Source organism: Lontra canadensis, unplaced genomic scaffold, assembly GCF_010015895.1.
Source record: "Lontra canadensis isolate GAN:19392208 unplaced genomic scaffold, GSC_riverotter_1.0 scaffold38, whole genome shotgun sequence".
In the NCBI taxonomy this organism is placed as follows: Eukaryota; Metazoa; Chordata; class Mammalia; order Carnivora; family Mustelidae; genus Lontra; species Lontra canadensis.
In genome coordinates this window covers 13,723,039-13,749,383 of record NW_022631032.1, presented here as the reverse complement: position 1 = coordinate 13,749,383, position 26,345 = coordinate 13,723,039, and the positions used below count along the sequence as shown (strand labels likewise).

General features: G+C 38.5%; 1 protein-coding gene across 2 annotated transcripts in view; it reads right to left on the bottom strand.

Moving 5' to 3' along the window:
• RYK (receptor like tyrosine kinase) overlaps nt 1–26,345 on the bottom strand; it is an 85,761-nt gene that overhangs the window by 35,095 nt on the left and 24,321 nt on the right. For both annotated transcript variants that reach the window (XM_032869665.1, XM_032869666.1), the window contains exons 2-6: nt 20,181–20,302; nt 8,788–8,887; nt 7,070–7,204; nt 4,549–4,602; nt 1,731–1,875 (exon numbers count right to left, since the gene is read on the bottom strand). In XM_032869665.1, the coding sequence (XP_032725556.1) occupies nt 1,731–1,875; nt 4,549–4,602; nt 7,070–7,204; nt 8,788–8,887; nt 20,181–20,302 (556 nt within the window). The remainder of the gene's footprint in view (nt 1–1,730; nt 1,876–4,548; nt 4,603–7,069; nt 7,205–8,787; nt 8,888–20,180; nt 20,303–26,345) is intronic.

Below are 26,345 nucleotides of genomic sequence, written 5' to 3'. Positions count from 1 at the left end.
AGTACACATGTAACGATTCAAGGAAAGCGTGTGGACCAAGACTCTTAAATGCCATGCTCCTCAATGACTCCTTTAACTCTACTCAAAGTCTTATCTAAATGTTCCTATTACTTTACTCCCACTCAGAATCTTCCAAACGCCATTACTTCTTCCTCTGTAAACTAATTCTAACTTCAACATCACCATATACACAAATTCTGAAACACATCACCCATGTATTTCTCTTCGCATTCTTACCTCCTTCCTTTTCCTTTTCTACTCTGATAAAGCAAGTACAACAGAGGGGACAGAGAAACCTTAGAGGCAGGTATCAAACTCAGCCAGTTCCCTGTCCCCTTGTGTTTTTGTTTATGCCACAAATATGCCTATCCACTGTGTGTATGACAACATGTAGGCATGCAGATTCAGCAATGAGTGAGACATACTGCTCCCTAATTGGACAAAGCTTACAGTCTAGTGGGAGAGACAAGTACAAAAAAAATTATTATAGGAGAAAAAAGTACAGTAACTGCTACCAAAGAGAAAGAGAGGGAAGGAGGGAGAGGAGAGGCATAGGCTAGGAGAGAGAGAGAAATGGAGAAGGGAGAAATGGACAGTTGGGAGGCTTAGGAAAGACTTCTTTAAGAAATGGCAATGGGGAGGTGAGAGCTGAAGAAGGAACAGGTTTGGACTGGTGCAAAATGCAGGGACCCCTGTGGGCAAAAGGAAAGCAAGAACTAAACTCCCAACGGGCAAAACATAGGGCCAAAGTGCGGAACACATAATCATGTGACTGCAGCATAGTAGGGGTACAGTAATAAAGCAAGAAAAATTCAACGAATATGGGAGATACCTCTCCACAAAAAGGAGAAAGCCAAGTCACGAAGCTGGAAATCTTTCAATCATCAAGTGGGAATCACTGAGGAGGAAAGTGAGAATTATGTACTGAGAAAATAAACCTGTCACTCAATCTTTACCTGTCACCCTATCCTGGCTATCAATTTCTCCCTGTCATCTCTGATCCACCTAGGCTGGGACAAGCACCTTTTCTATTCTCAGAGTATACTACACAAATCATTTTCATCAAATTTATAAACTTTTATAATTACAGGTTAATGTCAAAGATGAATATTTGAAGCTATAAGGTATATCACCAATTTTTTAATATTCCCAGCACTGGGCAATCTAACCCAGCATATCTCCAAGGCTACACATCAGAACCATCCAGGAAGCTTTAAGAAAAATAGTGATGCCCATACACCACCCCAGACCAATTACTTCAGAATCTCTAGAAGGTGGGACCCATGTTTTAAAAGCTTACCCACGACTATAATGTGCAACCATGTTGAGAACCAATGGTTTAAATCACAGCGGGTTCTCAATAAATGTTTACTGGATGGATGGATGGGCAGAAGATGGATGGATGATGATGGAGGGATGAACTAGGAGGAAGAAACAGGGCTATTTTAAAAAGGTACAAGGAACCTAGAATAGAGTCACTTTAAAGGGGACAGGAACAAAAATGTGATCCTCACTTCTTAGAACTGTGATTTCTGTCTTCAAAAAATGTTTTAAATAGACTCAGAAAAACACAATGACAATAATCACAAGGACAACAGTTTTTCTTCTGGCAAGACCTGATCATCCTCCCTCCTTCCCCTGTACACCGCAACGCATGGATATGTGTGGGCTCCCATGTAAATGCAGATAACCACTTTAATTTTTTTCCTTTCCCAAAATAGGTATAATACCTGTCATCCAGTTCAATTCTTTTCATACTGTGAAGGTGCAAAACAGCTAATATTATTGCTACAAGAAATATCACTGCACAGCAAACACCCACGCTGATATAAAACACACGGGTAGAAGTGGTTGGAGCTGCATGCACAGGATCATCTAAAATAAAAACAAAAGGTGTATTAAGCTTTTTAAACCAATATTATCAATTGCTCTATGACCCAATATAAACAATGAGTATCCTGTTCTACGTAAAAAAAAAAAAAGTATTTTCATTTCATGTGCCCCTCTTTGATAAGATCAGTCACCATTGGTATCTTGGTATAAGTCCTTAGAATTTTTAAAATTCTTTAAATGTTGTTTAAGTTTTTAAAACGGGTTTTAAACAAAAATTTTCATTGATGAGTACAGAAGTCCCAAGTTTTACATGTATGTATGGCTGTGCTGTCCAACAGAACTCTCTGCAGTGATGGAAATGTTCTATAGTATGCTGTCCAATACAGTAGCCACTGGTCACCTGTGGCTATGAAGCCCTTGAATATAGCTAGTACTACTGAGGAACTGAAGTTCTAATTCTATTTCATTTTAATTAAAGTTAAATAGTCACACATGACTAGCAGTTACCACAATGGACAGCACAGATCTATATATCCTTCATATTTCTTCAACAGTGATGTCTAGAGTGGAAAGATCAGACATCTTTTTGCCAACCACTGACTCACAGAAAGAATATACAACAGAGTGACCCACACATTTAAAAAAATATATATACTTTTAGTCTTTTTCTCTTGTAAGAGTAACAGATTGTTTTGCTTATTTATTTTCAAAGGTAAGGGCAGGATAACAAGACCCCACTCATAATACAGAGTTCAATTTTGTATTATTCAAAACACAGAGGGAGAAAGCAAACCTTGGCAATGGGGGAAATAACTCAAAGACAGAGAGACAGACAGATAGATACACACACACACAGGCACACACACAAACTGAGGAGAAGATGCACAGAGATAGATACATGTGATCTGAGCAAGCACAGGAGAAGACAGAGAAATAGAAGCAGAACTGGTGTAACCAAGGCATCAAGTAAGCTTTGATCATGAGTACTCACATAATTCTATTGAATAAAACCTGAGGAATCTGGGTTTTATCCTACGTAAGACAGGAAATCATTATTAAGCAAAGGAATGACACACATGATGAGACTTGAAAAAAAAAAAAAAACCAAGCTGACTGCACACTGTGTACAGAATGCTTTGAGGAATGAGCAGGACAGGGGCAGAGAACAAGTTAGAAAGTTACTACTGTAGTCCAAAAAAGAGACAGCAGTGGTGTGGGCAAGAGTGTTGCTGAAGGTAAATTAATGGACTGGAAGCACTGTCAAAAGACTCTGCTAATTTTGGCTTAAAGAATTAGGTGGATAAGGGTACCTTTACACAGATTGCGGAAAAAAGGCAGGTTGGGGGAAGAAGGCGAGAAGATCAAGAGTTTTGTTGTATCTACGAGTACCCAGTACACATCTACGTGGTTAACAGAAATACAAATGTAGAGTTCTAGGGATAGTTAAGGACAAAAAAGAAAAGCTAAAGCTTTCAAAAACTTTTAAAATTGCTTTCTAAAATTTAAACTGAATCAACAAACAATAAACCAGAACAAATTAAAGCAAAGAGATCAAATTGCTTCTAGGGCAGCTACACTTTACACAGCCCGAATGAAGGCCTGACTTTCCTCAAGGATAACACGGGCTCAATGTTCAATGTTGGCAGGGACAGAAAAGGGAGGTCCCAAAGGTCAGGGCTGGCAGTATCAACCCAAGCAAACACGAGGGAGAGAAGAGGACACTGCTCTTCTGGGAAGATCCCCCTATTTGTATCCTGCTTGTTTACCTCCAACTTCCAGGCCTGTGAATGCACTGTTCCCACTCCTTCACTTGGACACCTCACCTGCCACTGCCTGGTCACCCTTCAAGTCTCAGATGAGATACACTTTTCCTCAGGAAGCTGTCCCTCACTCCCTCAGAGATTATATGGCCCTCTGCAGGGTTCCCAAAGCACCTTGCACTTGCCTTATCTTAGCTTGCCATGCTATGTTATTATCACTGCATTAGTGCCTTGTCCATCTCATCCACTAGTATACAAGCCCTTAAGGGCAGGGTCTGTTTGGCTTGTTTAACCCTCTGCTTTAATCTTACCACCTGACACATCTCAGACTCTCAACAGATGTTGAATGGATGGACAGAAAGGGAGGGAAGGAGAGAGGTACTGAGGAAAAGATAGCCAGAGACCAAGAATATGCAGTATTCTAGTGTCTTTGTGTGAAATAACAACCTACTAGCATAAAAGAAATGGGTAAAATCACCAGAATTTTCAAAGTAAATTTGGGGAGCAGTGATTTTTTTTTAAATAGTTTTTCTTTCTCCTCAGAGATAAATCCAAATGAAATATTCTAAAAAAGTTGACAATATATAAAATTAACTGAGGGTTAACCGGTCCAGGTCACAAGTCAGATTTTCTTAACTTCTGCTACTGAAATGAGAATCTGACACGTTTTTATGTTCACACTTTAATTATAACCATTCAAAATGACATAATATAAAGTCTTGCTTCAGATCACTTGTTATAAAATATGTATGAATTTTGCTTCACAAAAATGTTAATATTCTAATCATTTCCCCTGACTATATACCAATCTACAAAACATCAGTGAATAGCAAAGCCTCACGTATCTTTGACAAACTGGACACTACAAGGCCTCTGAGCCTCATATAATTCCATGCATTTGCAATCAGCCATTTTTCTTCCCTCTGATGGAGAAAGGTAACACAGTAACACTTACAAATAGTTCTGCTAGTGTTTTTGTCCAAGGCTGAAGTTTTTACTTCTTCAAGTTCTGAATTTTAAAAAAAGATAAAAGATGCTTTAGAAATTCTTCCTTTCCCATGAAAACCCTTAAATACTTTAATTACATTTTCTGAGTTTTTCTCTAACGTAGTTTTGTGTTCTATTAGAATACTGCCTGAAGTCATAAAGTACTTGTTATAAGATAATAAATGCTACATTAACTATTCTGATAATCACCACTATAATCACCACTCTCTAGTCTATGGGTGTTGCTTATAGATGCTCAATGAAAAAGGGTTTCTGTGGTCAAGAAGTCTGGGGGAAAACATGTATTTTCATCTCTATGGAGGTGCATAATTCACACTAGCAGAGTATAAAGGCTCTAAGGAGTTCTTAAGTTATGAAACTTACCTGATCAAGCAGTCCCCACTCTCACATAAAAAAGGAACATTTTTGGGGTGTCTGGGTGGCTCAGTTAAGCGACTGCCTTTGGCTCAGGTCATGATCCTGGAGTCCCAGGATCGAGTCCTGCATCAGGCTCCCTCTGACCCTCCCCCCACTCATGTGCTCTCTCTCATTCTCTCCCAAATAAAATCTTTAAAAAAAAAAAAGCAACATTTTCTTGCCAGTAACAACTCATTAACATTCGATAAAAGTATAGATATATTTTCTGTTGTCACTTTCTAAACATAATAGGATAGAAAACCATTAGGATCACATTCTAAAGTAAGAGTCATGAACTGGATGACTGGGGTGGCCAGAAGTATGACAACCAAATAAAAAGGGGGCACTATATTAAACTTAAGTCTAAAACAGCAGAAAATTACACCAACTGTATTTTAATGTTAATTTTCATGTACACATAAAGAAAATGGAGAAAGTATGGGATCATTCTGAATGTCAGCTGATCCTTAACCTCAGTGGCTACCAAGAAGTGGGCTCCATCAATCACATCACCTTTGCCATCATCCTGCCTTAGGCATTAGGCGAAGCACCACAGTACAGTTATATCCTCTCCCTAGGGATCAGGAACCAGGCCTTCTATAGTCCTCATTGACTGGCTGTGCAAACTTAGGCCCAGTCTCCTTGTATCAATTATATAATGACTAGACTGAATTAGAGAGACTCTAAAGTCCACTTTGGCTTTAAAGTCACCTGAAAGTAGGTACATAACTGAATATATTAGAACTGAAAAATGTATCAAAACACTGAAGCTAGGGGTGCCTGGGTGGCTCAGTCGGTTAAGCGGCTGACTTTGGCTCAGGTCATGATCCCAGGGTCCTGGCATCGAGCCCCACATCGGGTTCCCTGCTCAGTGGGGAACTGCTTCTTCCTCTCCCTCAGCCTACTGCTCCCCATTTGTGCACGCTCTCTCTCTGTCTAATAAATAAATAAAATCTTAAAAAACAAACAGTGAAGCTAAAAGGTGCTTGCTCAATTCCCATTTTTTAAAAAATGTCCATTCTAATGCAGTAGAGCTTTTTTATTGGCATGTATCTGAATAGCACCCACCGTAACTCACTTGCTGGCTTTAAGTACTTTGATAACAGTCAGTACTAACTTCAATTAGGAAATGTATTAAGAGAGAGTTTAACAATGGAGCTAAGAGCTCAAGTTTGCATCCAGCTGCACCACTTAGCTGTCTGACCTTGGCAAGTGGCTCAGATGCTCTGAGCCTCAGTTGACTCCTAAGAAAATGAAGGTAATGAGAGAACTACTGCCTAGGGTCATTGTAAGGATTAACTAGGCGCAACAGAAGTAAAGTGCCCATCAGATAGTAGGCTCTCAATAAGTTTAGAGGGCTTTATTTTCCCTATCTTAGATAGAAACCTCAGTGACCGTGCAAACTCAGGTCACTTTACCTGAGTGGGCTGGACTAGATGACCTTTAAGGAGAAACTCTAAAATTCTTTCCCCTACAGCCTATGTGCTGGGAATTCTCATAGCCACTATAATTTCTTGAGTAACCGATTATTCAAACCAAAGCTACTAACATCTATTAAGTACCCACACATGGTATTCTAAGATTTAGGTTTGATTCAATTAATCTAAAACAAAATAAGAAAGAACAACTTCTGAAATAGGTTATTATACCCAGTTTACAAATGCAAAAACTAAGACTTAGGTTAAGTGACTTGCTCCCCATCTCAGGCCCAGTCCATCTGGCCCCAGGGAATGCTTCTGCACAAGAGCACCTCTATAAGGAAAACACAGTGAACACTCAGTTATTCAGGGGCCCCCTACCACAATTACATGACCAGCTACTTGAGTACAATTTCACATCCCTAATGGAAAATTAGCAATTCTGGTAAAAGATTTTGAGAATGAGGGGCCCAAGGGAGATTCCTGGCAACAAGCTACCTGGCGATTATCTCAGTATTTCCTGCTAGTGCTCTTTGTTTTCTCACTTGACAACTAACATAAAGATTTGGTCACAAATCTGTAGAAAGATGACAAAACGTATTTTTTACCTCATCACATCTATAAAAAACACACTCTGGTAAATAAATGCCTTACTTTTGTAGCACATTTTCCTTCGTTTGAAGTTTAAGACTGTAAAGTTTTTTGAAGAATTTACTGTCAAGTTGAGCTGCATTAGTATCATAACCTCAGAATCTACTTTGCCAGTACAGGAAAGCTCGACTCGAAACACTGTTTAAAAAACAAAAAAGAAAAGGTATTTTACTTTTCTAAAAATCAACATTAATACCTATTAAGTATTTTAGAACTCTCTATTTTTGTTGCATAAAACTAATTCATTTACATAATACTAAACAGAAATTTTCAGAGAACTTACTTTCAGACTACACAGCTTTAGACATTATTTCTTCATTTATTATAGATATAAAAGTTATCATTAAAGAAGCCAAGACATAAAGGAAGAGATTATTTTCAACTTTTGCTCATGATTTTTAATAGATCACTTTGTCTCATAAGTCCTATTATAATATAGCAAAGCTACAGAGTAGGGCAAACCCTGCTACCTTACCAGTCACATCAGCAACAGAAACAACAATTACTTAAAATAAAAAGGAGAGACAATTTAACACCAAAATGCAATTATGTATTGCTCTTAATTAAGAGATTAAATATAAACCTGTAAACTGATAAACCTGATAAATTAATCAACTATGAATTTTAAAAAAAAACAACAAAACTCTTTAAACAGAAACTGGCTTTAATAATCTAAACAGAAATTGACCCGTAAATATGAGCAAGCCTCCCTATACTTTCCTAAAGCTTAGTGTATGTCACTAATAACAGATGACAGCTTACACTTTCAAGTTTGAAGAAGTTCGGTTGGCTTTCCTTAAAATCTCACATCTTCAGGAGCCTTTCTCAAAAGGCTAGCTCAACAGTAGTTAAACTGGGGTATATGTGACACTTAAATCGTTTCATCAGACACGTATTACATGACTATCCTGTGCAGAGGCAGTACTGGGCACCAAGAGCAGATGGCTGAAAAAGACAGCTTCTGCCCTCAGGGTAGCCAACGGCCAGCAAGGAGAGACAAGCACAAAGAATTACAAGATAATGGATCAGTTCAAAAACAGTCAAATAACAAGATCCTACAGGGTAGGAAGAACAGAAGAAAGAGTTAAGAACTGGAGGGAGAGAAGGAAGCAAGAAAAGGACAGCAGAGATTTTGAGTCTTGAAGAATATTTAGTATGAATGAGAGTTTAATAAGCAGAAAAGAGGAAAGGGTGGTTCCAAATACACAGACCGGCACATGCAAAGGCAAGGATGTCAAAACTGCATGTAGTACGGTGTCCCTGGAATGCTGGGGCAAATGCAACAACAGGGCCAGAAGATAAACATACAGCACACTGGCCGGACAGAGAGTTTGCAATGTACTCAGTTGATGGGGGCAGGGGCCCTGATGGGCCTGATGTCATTAGGTCAGACATGAGTGTTCAGTGATGATCCATGCCATGTGTGGCAATTAGTCGAAGAGGAACAAGACCAGACACAGAGACCCATGTGGAGGCCAAGGCCAACAATGCAGAAAAGGAGACAAGGAAGAAGTGAGCACAGACAGCTCTGGAAGGGATGGAAAAGACAAAATGATTTAAAACACACTGCAAATAATCAGGATTTTCAAAAATTACTTTCCAAAGTATTTACACATCTTAAACCTACCAAGTAAGATACACTACACATCTATTATTAAACTGTTATTTGGGGGATATGGGGGACGCAATTGAAGACAGTATGTTAACTCTTACAGACTCACCTGATAAAGTACGTGGAACTTCCCCCTGAGCAGAAATGTTGACCTGGGGCATGTCCATTGCCACAAAATTGTCTACCTGGAATCCCAGCTTATATTCCACCTGTAAAATGTGGATATAAACAAACTGAATCTGTGATAATAGAAAGGACACTAACAGTTTGACTTCACTTATTAGCTCATGAACTAGTATATGCATGAGTCTTTCATATGTACAAATAATCTAGCTATAACAAAATTCAAATTGTCAGGAGCAGTCCTAGGAATTTTCAACCGGATCAAAACTCAACCCAGTAAGTCACCCTCTATTTCACGTCCAGAACAGTACTATCACTCTCCTGTAGAATCTGCATTCTAGGTGGGATTCAGAAATCTTGCTGACAACTACATAGCCACGGACAGAGCGGCCCTGGAGTGACAGATATGAAGAGCCAAGCTGCTGAGATGTGTCATTTACAGACCACTGACAAGTCACCAACACGGTCTCTCATTGATAAATGCCAGGCTCTGAGGGCTTCCACGTGGCTGGCAGAAGAAGCTCTACTCTGCAGATCCACCCACTCCACAGATTACAAAGCACAATTTCTCATAGAATATCTCTAGTCTAGCTCTCACCATAAAGAAAGTTTATGTTAGGATACCTATCTAATTTCTGCATCTATTTCTCAAGTAATTCAGAATCCAGGAAGGAAAAGAGGTGATTACAAAGATATAACTGGAACACCAGTATTAACTATCAATACCTGGCCTACGTAGTGGCTGGGTGGCTCAGTTAAGTGTCTACCTTCAGCGGAGGTCATGATCCCAGGGTCCTGGGACTGGGTCCCACATCGGGCTCCTTGTTCAGTAGAGAGTCTGTTTCTCCCTTTCCTTCTGCCTGCAGCTACCCCTATTTGTGCTCGCTCTCTCTCACTAACTCTCTGTGTCAAATTAATAAATAAAATCTTAAAAAAAAATAACTAACCAGCATCAACAAATACTGTCCTACTTGCTAGACTGATGGTCACGGAAGAAACAGCTCAGACTGTAAAACAATAGCTGAAATCCAGAACAGCTGCCACCTTCACGGCCTTCAATGAGGACTTTTATTTCACATTACTCTTTGTACGACCTGCTGGAGTCTTGATAAGAACAGTACCCCTCTCCCACTCAGTGGTCACAAGGCTGGTTTTGGTGAAGAGCTAGAATTGGCAGAAGCCAAGGAGCAACGAATGGGTTGGGAAAAGAGTGGTAGGAAGGAGGTTTACGAAACCATTCTTTAATAAACTTAACTAGGAAAAATAGAACCAGTTTTGGGGTGGGGGGAGGTGAGGACAGATTCTGAGCCTTTTCTTTCTTTCTTTCTTTAATGGGAGGTATTAAAATGTGTTGGGTGCCTGGGTGGCTCAGCTGGGTTAAGCAACTGCCTTCGGCTCAGGTCATGATCCTGGAGTCCCGGGATCAAGTCCCGCATCGGGCTCCCTGCTCGGCAGGGAGTCTGCTTCTCCCTCTGACCCTCTCTCCTCTCATGCTCTCTTATTCTCTCTCTCTCTCAAATAAATAAATTTAGTAAATAAATACATAAGCAAATAAACAAATGTGTTTATATGCTAGTGAAAAAAGCCAAAGAAACGGGACACAACAACGATGAAAAGAAACAAGAAAAGAGTATCATCCTAGTTTACAGAGAAAGGGATAGGCTGGGGCAAAGGGTGTCCACCCATGGATAAGAAGCATTCATGCCAACGAACTTAACTCGCCCTATGAGTGGGTCTCTCTTCACACTTTCATACTTGAATGTCCCTGAACACTGTAGGGGTATACAAATATCATATTATTACTTTTCAGTAAGATACACATACAAACAATTGTTCAAGTGCCACGTTCACAACAAAGAAAAATGTTCTTGGCACTGCATATCACTGACTTAGTGGTACCTTGAGCTAGAGAGTGTTCACGCTTACCTTAGTACGTCACAACACTGTCACTGCCACCTGGGGGTGCAAGAGAGCTGACTACACCGAGGTTGAGTTTGGGCCAAGAAGGAGCAGGCTTTCCAGCAACACTCAACGACTAAGAAAATGTACTTGCTATATTCCTAAATCCATGCTATCTTTGAATAGGGCAGCACATGAAGGGCAAGTACACAAAAGAAATTAGGCAAGAATTGGACTGGACCCATGAGACTGTTGCGACCCTTACATAAATGAACTTTTCTGAGCTTCAGTTTTTGTAAAATGGGGCTACTACAATGCATTAGGAGGATCAAGTAGGGTAATTAATACAACACGCCCATCAGTCTGGCACAGGTCCCTCTGATAACCGCAGACCCCAGTGGCATCAGACGTTCTAGAGTAGCTACCCTACGGCCCCACTGCATTCCCCATAAGCACCAGCTTACTCCTGATCCGACATTCTGACACAAGCCTCCTGTGCTCTGCCAAGAACACTGCTGTAGCCGTTCTGTTCTGTCTTCCATCCCAGGACCCTCACTATTCTAAAACCACCTCCTACACTCTTAAGCTTTTCAAAATTGTCTTCCCCACCTTCTCCTGCAACCTGACTTTCCTCAGAAGTCTTCTCTTCCCCTATCATTCAATTCTTACAACACCTGACCCTCAGGGCCCAGACAGTAGGGTCAGCATTCTTTTAGGATCATTAGGTCCAGACAAAATCCCCTCTATCCTGAAGCTCACAAATTCTACTCAAGATGGCTATTTCTCATAGCGTCAACATCAACAACAGACAAAAACTTTTTTAGAGGCCTTGGCCCTTGGTTCACTTTGTCTCCTGCCATCTTCCTGGTGGCTTCAATATTAAGTATTCAGTATTACTACATAATAAAGAATTACTCCAGAACCAGAACAAATGCACAAATCCCACCCAATCAAAGATCCTATCACTATTTCTGATCCCTACAAAACCAGTCCTTTGTCTCCACCACTCTGATTCAGCCAACATTTATGAAGCACATCAGTAAGCCAAGGGCTGTGCTCAGAGCTGGAATGCAACAGCCAATTCAGCTATTTCCCTCCTCTCCAGCTCAGCCAGTGACTTGGTTTCACATTCTCAAGGCTTGGGCTCCAAAGGTGACTATGTTACTGACACACTCATACTGGCACCCTCATACCTCAGAGGGGTGCACTAGCACCCTAACGATCTCTAACTCTACTCCTGCCCAGCACTACTGAAGGATCATATCTCCCATTGCTGAAGGAAACCACTTCCCTGGAGAGAAGGGTGCTTCTACACAAAGATGACCTCCAGGCTCAGGGCTGGCCCTTAAACCTGTCAGCAAGCCCTTCTTCACAGACTCCTCTCCCTCCCTAGTCAACTCATTTCAAATATCACAGGACCTCACCACTCCACCACCTGCTGCCCTCACCATTTCCTCACTCTCCAGACAATGTCCTCATCTCCTTTAGCTAGCCCACAGGAACCTCCTTTCTGTCATTCTTTTCAGCATCAGAGGTCTGTCAGAGCACTCAACCTCTGTACGCCAGTCCCACGGAAAGCTATAGCCTCCTCTCCAAATGAACTCTCTTCTCCGAGTATACTAGGTTCTAGTCCATTTCATCACTGATGGGATCTCGTATCACCCACTGGTCTCTCACTCTCTTATACCTTCAATCTCTCCAATATACCCAATTACCTACTAGATGCATATATATTATAATCTTATAGCTCTCAAACTTAACACATTCAAGGCCAAATGCATGTTTCCCTATATTTGCTCTTTTATTCTAGGTCTCAGTTATTGTAAGCAGAGGTACAGCTAACCAGAGACCAAAACTTCTAGGAAAGCAGAGACTGGCAAATGGGGTCAAAGGCCCTAATGGCAATGCAGAGGGCAGGAGACAGGATTAGCACCTGAGTATCTCGGAGAGGCAAGGGAGAGAGAAATGAGCTTGTGAATGGAGCTGGATAGGAAGTCTGAGAAGGCTGACCCTCTGGCTATAAAAGCAGCCTGGAGGAATAAGGAGTATGAAAGCACGGAAGACTGCCCTTTGCTGGCTCCCTTTCTGAGGGATTACCTAAACATGTAAGGCATTCACAAGGTGATTCTCCTCTCTCTGAAATCCTTAGGATACTAATTTTTAAATTAGTTTCTGGGGGCAGATAACAAACTGCCAGTTATCACTGTCCAGTTTTCTTTATTTTGCCATATATCGATCTGTGTGGAATCTCACTTGCCAGTGATCCTTTGAAGAACAGATCCGTTCTAAAGCTAACATTCATAATCTACCGGAACAAAGGAAATCTGAACAGCAGTTGTTTATCAGAAAAAAGAGTGAGCCAAAATATTTCAGAAAAGAAGCCAGAGAAAATGTAAATATTTGAATAGGCTAAAAAATAAACATTTTTGGTAATCTTCCCTTACTTGGAAACAAATGGCAATTGCAAATAGCTGATAAGTAAAGCAATTTCCTTCTGGAACATGGTATAGATTTAAAGTGAATAGATTTGCCTATAGCCATATAGCTTTTTAATTTCTCTGAATTCACCAGAAGTGCTACCTTTTTCACAGAAATCCCACTCTGCAGGAGATACTGCTTTCTGGCCCCCGGAGCTGCTGTAGGAACTCTGGACAAGTTCCCTGCAGACCGTCCTGACAAGGATGAAGAATTCCTAAAACCAGAGAACAACTACAGAGTGGATGTGAGTTGGGGGAATATTCTGCTATATTTTGGTATATTTCTGCCTTCCAGATACCTAAAATATCTACGGACAATTAACAGATACAGTGGCATGCTTCTTTCCCAGATATCAAAGAATGTTCTGGACCATACAAGAAACTAATTATTTGTTAAAACAACCTAGTAATCTTGGCTTTTTTTGACCATGTGGTCTTGTGAAAGAGAAGAAATACGAGAGTTCTCATCCCACCTGCAAATGCAATTAACCAATAGCATTTAACAACTACTCACTAAGGTTATGTGACACAAATGTCGAGAATAAGATACAGCTTCAGCCTCTCAGAAGACCACAGTCTATTTGGCAAGACAAAACAACCAAGTAAACACTGAAAAACAACACTACTGGCAAAAGCTTTGATGTGTGAAAACTAATATTAAAATATCAATAATGTGAACAGGCATATCAAGGAGAGCCTGGAGATCTTTGGAAGCAAATATTTTACCTCCCAGCATACGTTAAAAAGTAAGAACTGAGAACTTCTGATAACGTGTTAGCCCTTAGGAGCTGTGGCCTTCCTCCAGAAAGTTCATGACTGCATCCCAGAGCCAACAGAATCAGGTGAAGAGCTTTCTGTGTCTTCTCAGGTGAAGAAGCCATGTCTCTCTTGCCCCTTGTGTGACCTTCCCATTTCCAGACACTTCTACCTCCTTTGTCTTTTGCTTCTACTACCTTAAGCAAGTCCCTTCCCAAATCTGGGTCTTATTTTTTTTTCTCATAATAACTGATCGATAAACTAAATTATAACCATATAATGTATTTTTTAGTGATTTGAAAGAAAAAAAAAATTCAACTCTATCTGCAGTGACAGAGAAACTTTACCAGGATATGTTGTTCAATGCTCTGCAAACTGCAGAAAGTATACAGTATGTTACTTGTTAAAATACACACACACACACACACACACAATGATGCTTATCTGTGTACAGACTATCTTTAGAATGGGAGACAGGAATCAGGTAACAGTGGTTGCCAATGGAAGGGCAATTCAGTGTCTAGACTGGCTGGGGAGGGTACCAGCAAAGTTAAGAGGACTTATTTTTCACTGTATACGCCTTATGCCTTTTGAATTTTGTACCATACGTATACATCATTACCCAAAAGATCAATTTTTAAAACAAACGAAGTTCAATTACTCAACTGTGTTAAAATTACCAAAGAGATTATGACTTAAAGGCAGGATTAGGAGTTGCAATGGTGGCCAAAGCCTGAAACTGGATTAACACAAACATATTCCTTAGATTTTTATTATAAAATATTTTAAGAGAGAAGATGATTACTTTCCCCTAAGTTGTAAGTCCTGTTACAGATGAACTTGTGAAATTAGTTTAGCTATATACTCAATCTGTGAACTCCCTTCATGTCTCCAAATTTATAACTTTATTCACAGTGAAATACCTGACAAATCGCAGCTGGACAACTGGTGTCAAGTGTACTCAGCCTATGTTTCACACATCTAGAAACGGGAAATTCCCCATTCCTAATACATTCCAACTTTAAAAAGCTCTCACTACTCAGAAGACCCCCATTTGTTGAGCTGTGCCCTGTGGCTTCTCTCCTGTAGTCAGTAGAACACCTGTATCAAAGTGCCAGATGCTATACACCAGGCACAGGGAACACAGAGACAGAAGAAATTAAGTTCCTCCCTCTGAAGTGATTTGCATCTAGAAGGGAGATAGAAAAGAAGATCAACCATTACAATACTCTTATAGAGTATGACAAGGGCCATGAGGGAGGAAAGACAAGCATGCTGAGGGTACAGAAAGGAGCACCTGACACAGCCAAATGAGAAGTGACACCAGGTCTGAGATTTAGGAGATGAACAGTTCATGAGGTAAAGAATGGGGAAAGGGCATTTCTAGCAGTGCAAACAGCAGCAATGTAACTTCCTGGACATTCAAAAAATTACCAAACAAAATGGCACTAGTCAACTAGCTGAAGAGGAAGTAGAAAAGAAAGGCAGAATCAACATCATAAAGGCTTCCTAAGAAATCAGAACTTTATTCTGGTGGCAACTGAGAGCCCTAAAGTAGTCTGGGTGGGTAGGGCATGTGGGGTAAGGTAGAGCAGCAGCACAGCAAGAAGTCAATCCAGAGCAAGGAGACTGGTTAGAAGACTATTTCCATCTCTTGTTAAGAAACAATGAAGACCCAAACTACAGATGGGGCATCAGATCCAGAAAGAAGGAGGTGAATTTAAGGTATAATTATCACAGACAGTCAAATGGACTTGGCAGGTACAGCAGAACTGTATGACCCCTTCTAGGATTCTGGCTAGATGTGTAAATAGGTGGTGATGCCCTCCAGCAAGTCAGGGAACATCTTTCTGCCTTACCAGGAATATCATACCAGCAACAGTAGATCAATGTGCACTAATGATATTTAAAACCTGACACAGAAGTAGTTTAGAAATTATTCATGAAGAATTTGGAAAGACCATAGACTATACCAGGGCACCTCCTGACCCAACCTTTGCCCAGGGCAGTACAAACGTGTATGTGTGTGTGTGTGTGTGTGTGTGTATACATACATCATATATATACATATACACATGTATATGTGTGTATATATATGTGTGTGTATATATATATATACACACACACACACACATACATGAATATATATATTCATCTGAACCCTTTCCTCTCTCCTCTCCTCCACTCCAACCTCCTCCTGTGACAGGCTCTTAAAACTCCTCAGACATCCACTATCAGCAATATCAGATCCCTGAAACTCACTCCAAATAAAATCATCCAATGTATGTGTATATCTGAAAAAGAATGATTAAGAGAAGGTTTAAATCTGTTCAATTCTAACTGCCACATGCCACACTGCCTTTTTCTTCACAAGTTACTACCCATATACTTGCCCAGGAACCATTCTCATGATGTATCATTATTTTTCCTTAAGTGGGCCCAGAAATAATCACACCCTAGTCAAGGTTAGTAGAATAGTAGATTTTCTATTTCATTAGATTTTTCACTACTTCAAAATATATGTATCGTTTGTTTTTATATTTATCAACGTTATAAGTAGGAAAAGCAACAAAGGATTAAATATCAATTTTTTTGGAGACTATAAGAAGCTTCTCTGACTTAAAGATGTTCACAGAACACAGGATCTCAGAGCAGCAAGGGAACTTAAAATTCAAGACCAGCTACTGAACAAATGTTTGAATTTCCATTCCCTCTACAACATTCCCACCAAATATTTACCAAATGTGGATCTGACTCTTCCAGTGAGAAGGAACATACTAATCTCTTCGACAATACTGGCTAAAAAGTGAAAACTAATTCTAAACACAGATGTAGAAACTAGTAGTTGAAAGCATAATAAGGAATGGAATTTTTTAAATATAATATCACAAAATCTCCCTACAATTACTTATTCATTATTAAGGAGAAAACTTTACTGTGGAGAATCCTATGAATTGAATGATCAGAGATCACCAATAATGGGGCAAGTTGACATCATGTGCACTGTGAAGGACAGCATTTTTGTGGTGTTACTAACGAAGAGATGTTCCTGAATCTAATCACAAGAAAACCTCAGACAACTCAAACTGAGGGGCATTCTACAAAATAACTGGATTGTGTGTTTCAAAAATGTCAAGGTCAAGGCACACAAAGAAAGGCCAAAGAAATGTTCCAGATTAATAGAGGACTAAAGGTACATCAACTGCCTGCATGATCCTGAATTAGATAGAAAAAAGAACTATGAAGAACATCACCAGGATAACTGATGAAATGTGAATACTGTACATTAGATAACAGTACTATATCAATATTAATTAAGTTTCCTGATTTTGATCACTGTCCTCTGGTTATGTAAAGAATGCCCTTATTCCTAGAAAATATACATTGATTATTTAAGGCTAAAGGGACAGGATGCTTGCAATTCATTTTCACACAGATCAAGAAAAAAACTGTGTGTGCATGAGGGTGGGGAGAAGAATGAATGATAGAGTAAGCAAATGAAGCAAACCAGTAACAATCAGTGAATCCGGATAAAGGATATAGGAGAATTCTATTATTCTTGTAATTTTTATGTTGGAAATTATATCAAAAGTCACCCCACCCCTAAATAATAAGGTCACATAATGTTATATAAGAACACTGGAAAATGTGTTAGCACAGTTTCTTTGAAGAGTTCAGGTGCCTACTCATTGAAACCAACGTATCTCAGATTAAAATGTCTCAGGTGAACTTTTTTTGAATTATCTGTACCTTTTGGCAATTCAGCATATCCAGGTTTCCATTTACTAAATGTTCTTAATTGTTTCACATGAATTTTCACTCTTGACCTCTTTTTTGTAGTTTTTACCATAAAGAGATAAACCCACCACTAAAAAAGTAGGCTCATATTTGGATACCCCAAAGCAACAATGTTGGATGGTTCAGGTGCTCCAGACGACGAGGCATATATGTTTTACCAAGAATCCAAGCTAAGTCAACTTTAATCGCATTACTGCAGCTATATTTTAATGCCTATATGTATATGCGTATAATGTTTCTGTAATGTATGCTTCAATTTATATATATATAGTTGATACTTAAGTAACACCAGTTTGAACTGCACAGGTCCATTTACATGGATTTTTTTTTATACTGTAATACCCTAAGTGGATTTTTACTTCCTTATGATTTTCTTAATATTTTCTTTTCTCTAGCTTACTTTATTGCAAGAATTACAAATATATATAACATATAAAATAAGTGTTAACTGACCATTAGTAATTAAGTTTGGGGGGAGTCAAAAGTTATACATGGAGTTTCGACTATGGGGGGGCATCGGTACCCTATCAGTACCCAATATACCCTCATGTTATTCAAGGGTCAACTGTAATAATAATAATAGTTATATAACCATTTTTACTCATCTGATTAGCAAATAATTATACTTAAGATATTTAGTGTTAATAAGTGAATTAAAGAAGTAAGCAACCCTATTCATTTGATAAGGAGTGCTTATCACTCCTTATCCAGTTCACTGGTACCATCTTAAGAGAGGGAAGAGAGAAATACCTTGGCAATGTCTACCAAAATTTTGAACACTCACACTCTGACCCTGTGATTTCACTACTTGGTGACAAATTACTACTCGAAAATAACTACAAGTGCACAAAAATTTCTCAATGTATGTATACATACACACATATATATACATACATACATACACCCAAGTACACATTCGCACACATATATTTTGTTTCTCTATTCATCGATAACAAGTAGAAACAGCAACAAAAGATGAACTACCAATTTTTTTCCCCAACCCCGTACCATGGATTTTGCCTGCCTGATGAAGTGAAGTAAACTATCTCTAACAGTGAAAGGAAGCATTGTTTGAAATAGTGAAACGCTATCAAAAATCTATGTGTCAATGAGGCACTTAAGAAATAATCATATATCCATACAATATCGTGCTATCAAGCCATTAAAGACAAGTTAAATAGAAATGGAAAGATGCTAAAATATAGTGTAAGAGGAAAAATATCATATAATATAGGTATGATAAAATCCCCTTTTTGTTTAAAAAAAATTTTTTTAATGAGTTTTGAAGTATACCAAACTATAAACAATGATTACTTTGGGTGTAGATCTACAAAGTCTCAAGAGTTCTAAAAATAATTCTACTAATACTTGAATTTTCCTAATACTCATTACTATTTTCTAAGTAGATAAAAAGATCTATATTAAAGTCATCAAATTTAAACGACTTTGCAACAGATACCAGGACAGACACCACTTTATAATTCTTTAAAAAAATAAAACTTAAAGAGATTTTAGTAGCAAAACTATTTTTATTTCCCAAATAAAATTCTATTGTTTATTATAATGTTAATAAAAGAAATTAAAGTTGATTAGAGGAGGTGGGCTCTACCCTCAGCCCCCACTCTTTGACCTATGAGAAAATTTATCATGTTCAGGGAGTCTAGTCAGTCAGAGAAAATGTGAAGAATTTAGCAACAATAAGCCAAGCAGTAAGTCCCTTACCATTAAAGGAGCTTAGCCACAGCTCATATGGGTGCCTGTGTCTGCTATATTCCATTTTTACCATTTCTCCATAGATGGCAGAACTTTAGCCATTACATCAAACATGTCCAAAGCACCTATCCCATCAATTTCCCCATCCTACACTCCTATCAGTTCACAGTAACAGCAGTCATTAGCAGGTCCAAATGTTCCCTCTTCAAACTAGATCTGCATCCCTGCTTGAAAAGCCTGAAAGGATGTAAATGTTCTATCATTAGCTAGTCACATAAATGATGGCTACCTTCATTTTAAAAGGACTTGAGAAAGTCTAACAGAATAGGATACAGAGGGGTTCCTGGGTAGCTCAGTTGGTTAAGCATCTGCATTCAGCTCAGGTCAGGATCCCAGAGTCCTGGGATCAAGTCCCACAGTAGGCTCCCTGCTCAATGGTGAGTCTGTTTCTCCCTCTCCTGCCACTCCCCATGCTGTGCTCTCTCTCTGTCAAATAAATAAATAAAATCTTAAAAAAAAAAAAAAAAAAGAATAAGCTAAAGATTTAAAACATTAATCTGAAAAGACCCAGTGCTGCTATAGCCAACCACCCAGAGACCCTTTTATACAGATGGTAGCCCATCCCTAAGATATAGATAGCCCTTAGATGGTAGCCCATCCCTAAGATATAGCCCATACATGGGCCTCTGGGCCTGAGTGGTCCTGTCTTGGCATCTCTGGTTGACCACTCTCTTACCTTGGACTTTGCATGCCAAGTGAAGTGCAGGAAATTTGTCTCACTGGGTACTAACAGGTTAAAGGATAGAGCATAGTGACTAATAAGGTCATTTCTCACATAATAAAGTTCTGCATCAAGACCTAGAAAAAAAGAGAAAAAAGAATTAAACACCTAAAATGCACTCAAAATCATTAACCATCAGTATTTCAGATACTAGTAAGAGTGGAAATAATATGGAAATACAAATGTACATCATAAATGTCTCTCACATATTCTGTCTAATGAAGCAGACTGGGCTACACTGTCATCAATAAAAAAGAAGAACCTGGGACTCAAAACAATTAAGTAGTTATCCAACTAAACACAGGTGTGCTAGATCCAGAACTCTGGGAGCCACTCGGTCTTCTGAGAATCAATGTAACTTTCTTTTGGACACAGTCCTTCTCAGAGTTCTTCCTACAAACAAGAGCCCCTTCTCCCCTCAAAATTGATGGAGATTTAGGAAAAGAGATTCAAAAATAGAAGGAAGAAAGATGTAATTTTGTGAAAACATTAGTTTGAGCCATGGCCTCAAGACCCCAGCCAGAGATGACCTCCCCTTCCTCACAGGCAAAGACATCCTGGCCACTCACTCTGACAGCATTTACCATCATACACTCACCCTAGTTGCCACACCAAAACATGCCCTCTCCCCTACCTATGACAAGGTGGAGAACAGCAGATTTCTCCTCATATTCTCAGGACACTTCTCTGCACAAAGCAGATGCTCAGAAAACACCAGTTAAACAAGTCAGTCCCACAGATAAAGCTGAAATAACCAAGACACCTGAGAAATGCTGGAGAAGCAACTTCCAAATTTCACTCACTCCCATATTATCTTTTCCATCAGGGCCACATCCAACCTCCAACATACACCACGTTCTTCAATTCTTTCATTCCCCTTCATCCTACCTGTATTTAACATTTTCCTTTAACACTGATTCATTTTTTTTTAAACAAAAAATTTTATTTTTTTAAAAGATCTTATTTATTTGACAGAGATCACAAGTAGGCAGAGAGGCAGGCAGAGACAGAAGAAGGGAAGCAGGCTCCCTGCTGAGCGGAGAGCCCGATGTGGGGCTAGATCCCAGGACCCTGGGCTCATGACCTGAGCCGAAGGCAGAGGCTTTAACCCACTGAGCCACCCAGGTGCCCCTTAAAACAAAAATTTTAAAGGCAAAGTTTAATTACTATCTTGAGTGGAAAATTAGTAATTATTGTGAAAAAAATAAGGTAGCAAAAAGAATTAAAGGGAGAACAAAATATTACTAAATTCTAGCTAAATACTGGTGCCTAGCAACGCAGTGAGCAGGCTTGAGTCCAGTTCACTACTTACAAAAAGCAAGTATTTGATATATGTAAAGAACCAAATAGAAGCTTTCTCCACGATAATCCAAAAGAACTGAATAAATAAAAACAGGGTTACTTTCTCTCAACCGATCTGCTGTTATATAAAGTTGTATCTAGGTGTCCCTCTAGTAATGCATGACATATATATTCCACACATTGGAGGGAAAGGGTACAGGGGAGATCAACCAATTAGTGAGTCTATACTGTGAGCCTTAAACCTTATGGTATGAAGAGGTGAAGACGGAGATCTCGCAATCATAATTGGAGACCAATATTATTTCAGAAAACAAAAGATCAAAAGAGAAATTTAGTGTGGATATTCTGTCACCAGCTGGACTCTGAAACCTGACCTTTACTGATCACCTACATGTACTCACTGACCTTCTTCCACATTTTTAAGCTTTTCTTTCCAGCTTATCTTTTAACTCAAGCCAAGAACCCACGGGCATCCCATGATGGAAACCAAAACTACCTCTCAAGCAAAAATGACAGGCCAGCTGAAGCTCTGGCAGGCCCAGACCACCCAGACCAGTTTGAGCTCAAACCCCAACTCACACCTGCACAGATGGAACACTGAGTGACAGTTACTTTTACCTCACTAGAATGCTGAAACCTTCTCCCCAGGAGGAGCACAAGCCTCATTAACATAACATGTAATGTAGGTACAGGCCTTTTTCCTTAAGGCGCTTGCACAACTTTATGCTCACCTCTACTTACAGTGACAAAGCTCCCCTTTCTTAATATTCATCCTAACCCTAAATAAAAGGAACCCATTAACCCTTGCTTGGGGAATCAACTTTGGAAGTTATTCCTGGTGATCTCCTTATTTGCTGCAAATAGTTTCCTTTGTGTGACAACTCCACCTAGTGTAGTCTCTCCCTCACCAAGGTACCAACTCAAGTTATTGTGGTTACAGTATTCTTTGAACAATGTAATTATGGAACATAAAACAAAGGGGTTGTAGAGGCTCTTTTAAGCAACAGGTTTGGGCAATGGAAACTTGAGCAAGGCAAAAGGGCCCACAGAGACCACTGGGCTGAGAGCAGACAGGCTCATTAAGTGACCCACCTTGAAACAGCCATAAGCCCTAAGTGACCAACTGCAAACAGGCACAGTTCCTCAGATCACCAAAAATGGAAAATTCCATTTGCCCCCACTCTCCCTGACTCTGCCCTCACCACTGTGGCTCCTTACCACTGCCAAGCGGCAGTTTCCCTTCTGCAGTCCTGCCTGGCCATTCCCTTGCAGTGTACTCAATAAACTTCTATCTCTTTTGTTCTGCCTTAGGTGTATTTTTTCACTGTCCCCGCTGCCAGCCCCCACCCAATTGGGACACCACCCAGTTAGTGCCCCTCATCTGATTAACACTCATGGGGGTGTTAATCATGAGTTAAACCATACACATTTTTAAAAAATGGATTCTAACTAGACATAATACAGGCTACCTTCTTAAATATTATAATAAAGAAATTAACTAAAGATAAGGATAAAGCCAAAAGATAATTATTTTAAAAGACTGATGAAAGTTAAACCTTTTGCAAAACTGATTAAGAAAAAAAGAAAGAAAACACTATCAATATTAAGAATGAAGAGGAAACATTGCTACAAATCCTACAGATGTTAAAAAAATAGAATCTTAGTATGAACAACTTTATGACAATAAATTCAGTAACTCAGATAAACCAGAAGAATTCTTGTAAAACACAATTTAGCAAAATTGACAAGAAGTTGTTAAAAATCCAAATAATAAAAATATCCCCACCAAGGGGCACCGGGGTGGCTCAGTGGTTAGTTAGAGCCACTCCTTCGGCTCAGGTCATGATCTCAGGGTCCTGGGATCCAGCCCCGCATCTGGCTCTCTGCTCAGCAGGGAGCCTGCTTCCCCCTCTCTGCCTGCCTCTCTGCCTACTTGTGATCTCTGCCTGTCAAATAAAATCTTAAAAAAAAAAAAAAAAAAACAACAAACCCAAAGCTCTGGGTCCAGATGAATTCTATCAAATATTTAAGGAAGATATAATACCAATCTTGCATAAACTTTCAGAAAACAGTCAAAGAAAACACTTCCTAACTCATTTTATTAGGCCAGCATCACAGATAATAAACCTGACAGAAACATGATAAGAAAACTACAGATTGACATCCCTCATGAACAGAGACATAAAATTCTCCATAAAACATTAGTAAACTGAATCCAGCAATATACAAAAAGGATAATTACATATGATTAAATGTATATGAGAAGTTAACCTTGAAAAATCACTAATTCAAAAAAATTAACTAACTCACCACATTAAAGGAATAAAAGATAAAAACCCAGATCATCCTAGTAGGTGCAGAAAAAGCATCTGGTAAAATTAATGACAAAAACTGTCCACAAACTAGGAACAGACATAAACTTTCTCAGTCTGGTAAAAAGCATCCATAAGAAACCCTACAGCTGACATCATACTCAATGGTAAATTATTAAATTTTTATTTCTAAGCTCAGAAACAAGGCAAGGATGTCTACTTCTACAACCTTTATTCAAACTTGAACTGGAGGTCCTAACCAATGTATAAGAACAAGACAAAAGCGTAAAAGTTGGAGTGGATGTACTAATAAAACTCACAGATTATGGGATTATGTGTGTAAAAAACACTATAAAGTCTACTTATATACTACTAAAACCAATCCGTGAATTTAGCAAAGTCTCAGACTACAAGGCCAATATTAAAAAATGAATTGCATTTCTATATATTAACTGGAAAATATAATTTAAAATCAATACTGTAACAAAAAACACCAGAACCTAGAAATAAATCTAAATAAAGATATGTAAGACCTCTACACTAAAAACTACCAAACCCGGCTAAGAAAAATTAAAGATTACCTAAGTAAGTAGAGATAATCATTCTTTTAGATAAGCCTCAATAGTCAGGATGTCAAGTTTCTCAAATTGATCTACAGATTTAAAGTAATCCTAGTGAAAATCCCAATAGACCTTTTTGAAAAAACAAATTAATTCTAAAATGAAATTGAAATGCCAAAACAACCTTGAAAAAGAAAAAACAATGTTAGAAGACTTGCATGACCTGATTTCATAACATGATTAGAATTATAGTAATCAAGAGATTGTGGTTACTGACAAAAAGACATATCAGTGGAACAGAACAGAATCCAAAAATAAACCTGCAGATATAGGTCCAATGGAATTTCAACAAGTACTATGGCAATTCAATTAAAGTGATGCTAAGGCAACTGATAAAAGTAAAGGGAAAAAAATCTTGACCTTTATTTTACATATCACACAAAAACTGATTTGGGATAGATTATAAACCTAAATATAAAAAATGACACTATAAAGCTTCTAAAAGAAAATGTAGTGGGTATCTTCACAACCTAGGGTAAATAAAGATTTCTTGGACTGGTCACACAAAAACATGAACCAAAAGAGAAAAAAAGATGAATTTCCCATCATCAAAAGTAAAAACTTCTGCTCCTCAAAAGACACTGTTAAGAAAATGAAGTTTAAGTAAAAAACTAAGAAAATATTCATAGCACGACTTTCTTTAAAAAAGGATTTGTTTCTAGAACATATAAAGATCTACAAACCAAAAATAAAGGAATAATACAATTAAATAATTGGGCAAAAGATGTGAACATACATAAGAAAATAAAAGAAAATGGAAAATAAGCATATGAAGAAGTGCCAAACATCTTAGTCATCAGAGAAATACAAATTAAAACACAAAGATATTATTTCCACCTATAAGAATTACTAAAGGTTGGTAAGCATGTTGGAGCTATTCTATCTCTCACATTCCTGGGAGCATGAAAATGTTAAATTACTTGGTAAAACTGGCACTTTTTTTTTTTTTTTTAAGATTTTATTTTTTTGACAGAGATATAGCAAGAGAGGGAACACAAGCAAGGGGAGAGGGAGAGGGAGAAGCAGGCTTCCGGCAGAGCAGGGAGACGGATGTAGGGCTTGATCCCAGGACTCTGGGATCATGACCTGAGCTGAAGGCAAACGCTTCATGGACTGAGCCACCCAGGATCCCCAAACTGGCTGTTTTGTATAAAGTTAATATATATATACCCTATGAACCCGTAATTCCAAAACTAGGTCATTACCCAAAAAAATGAAAACATACGTCCACAAAAAAATTTATATGTGAATGTTGATAGCACTTTTATTCAGAAGAGCCAACGCTGTAAATTATACAAACGTCCATTACCAGATGAATGAACAACCAACTGTGGTATGTTCATAGGAAAGAATACTATTTGATAATGAAAATAAACTATTGAGACCTTGTAACAAAAGGGATGAATCTCATAGACTACATGAGCAAAACAAGCTATACGTGAAAAACTACATACTATATAATTTCATTTATACAAAATTCTAAAGCAGGCAAAGCTAATTTATGGTGCTAGAAATCAGATCAGTGTGGTTGCCTGGGAAAGGGGGTGAGAGATAGGTGAATTGATTGCAAAAGGGCACCAGGGAGCTTCCAGCTAATTAAAATGTTCCACATATCTAACTGGGATAGTACATAGGTGTATGCATTTCCCAAAATTCAATCAACTGTACATTTAAAATTTGTGCATTTCATTATGTAAAGTTAGCCTAAAATTTTCAAGAGGAAGAAAAAAATTAATAATAGAAAAATTGGAAAATTAATAAATAATAAAAATAAATAATAAAATAAATAATATATAATAAATTAAATAGTAATAATAAATTAGAAAAAATTATTACTTTTTTCTAATCTCAGAAAGCTTGCATACCACAGTATGTCACTAGCACTA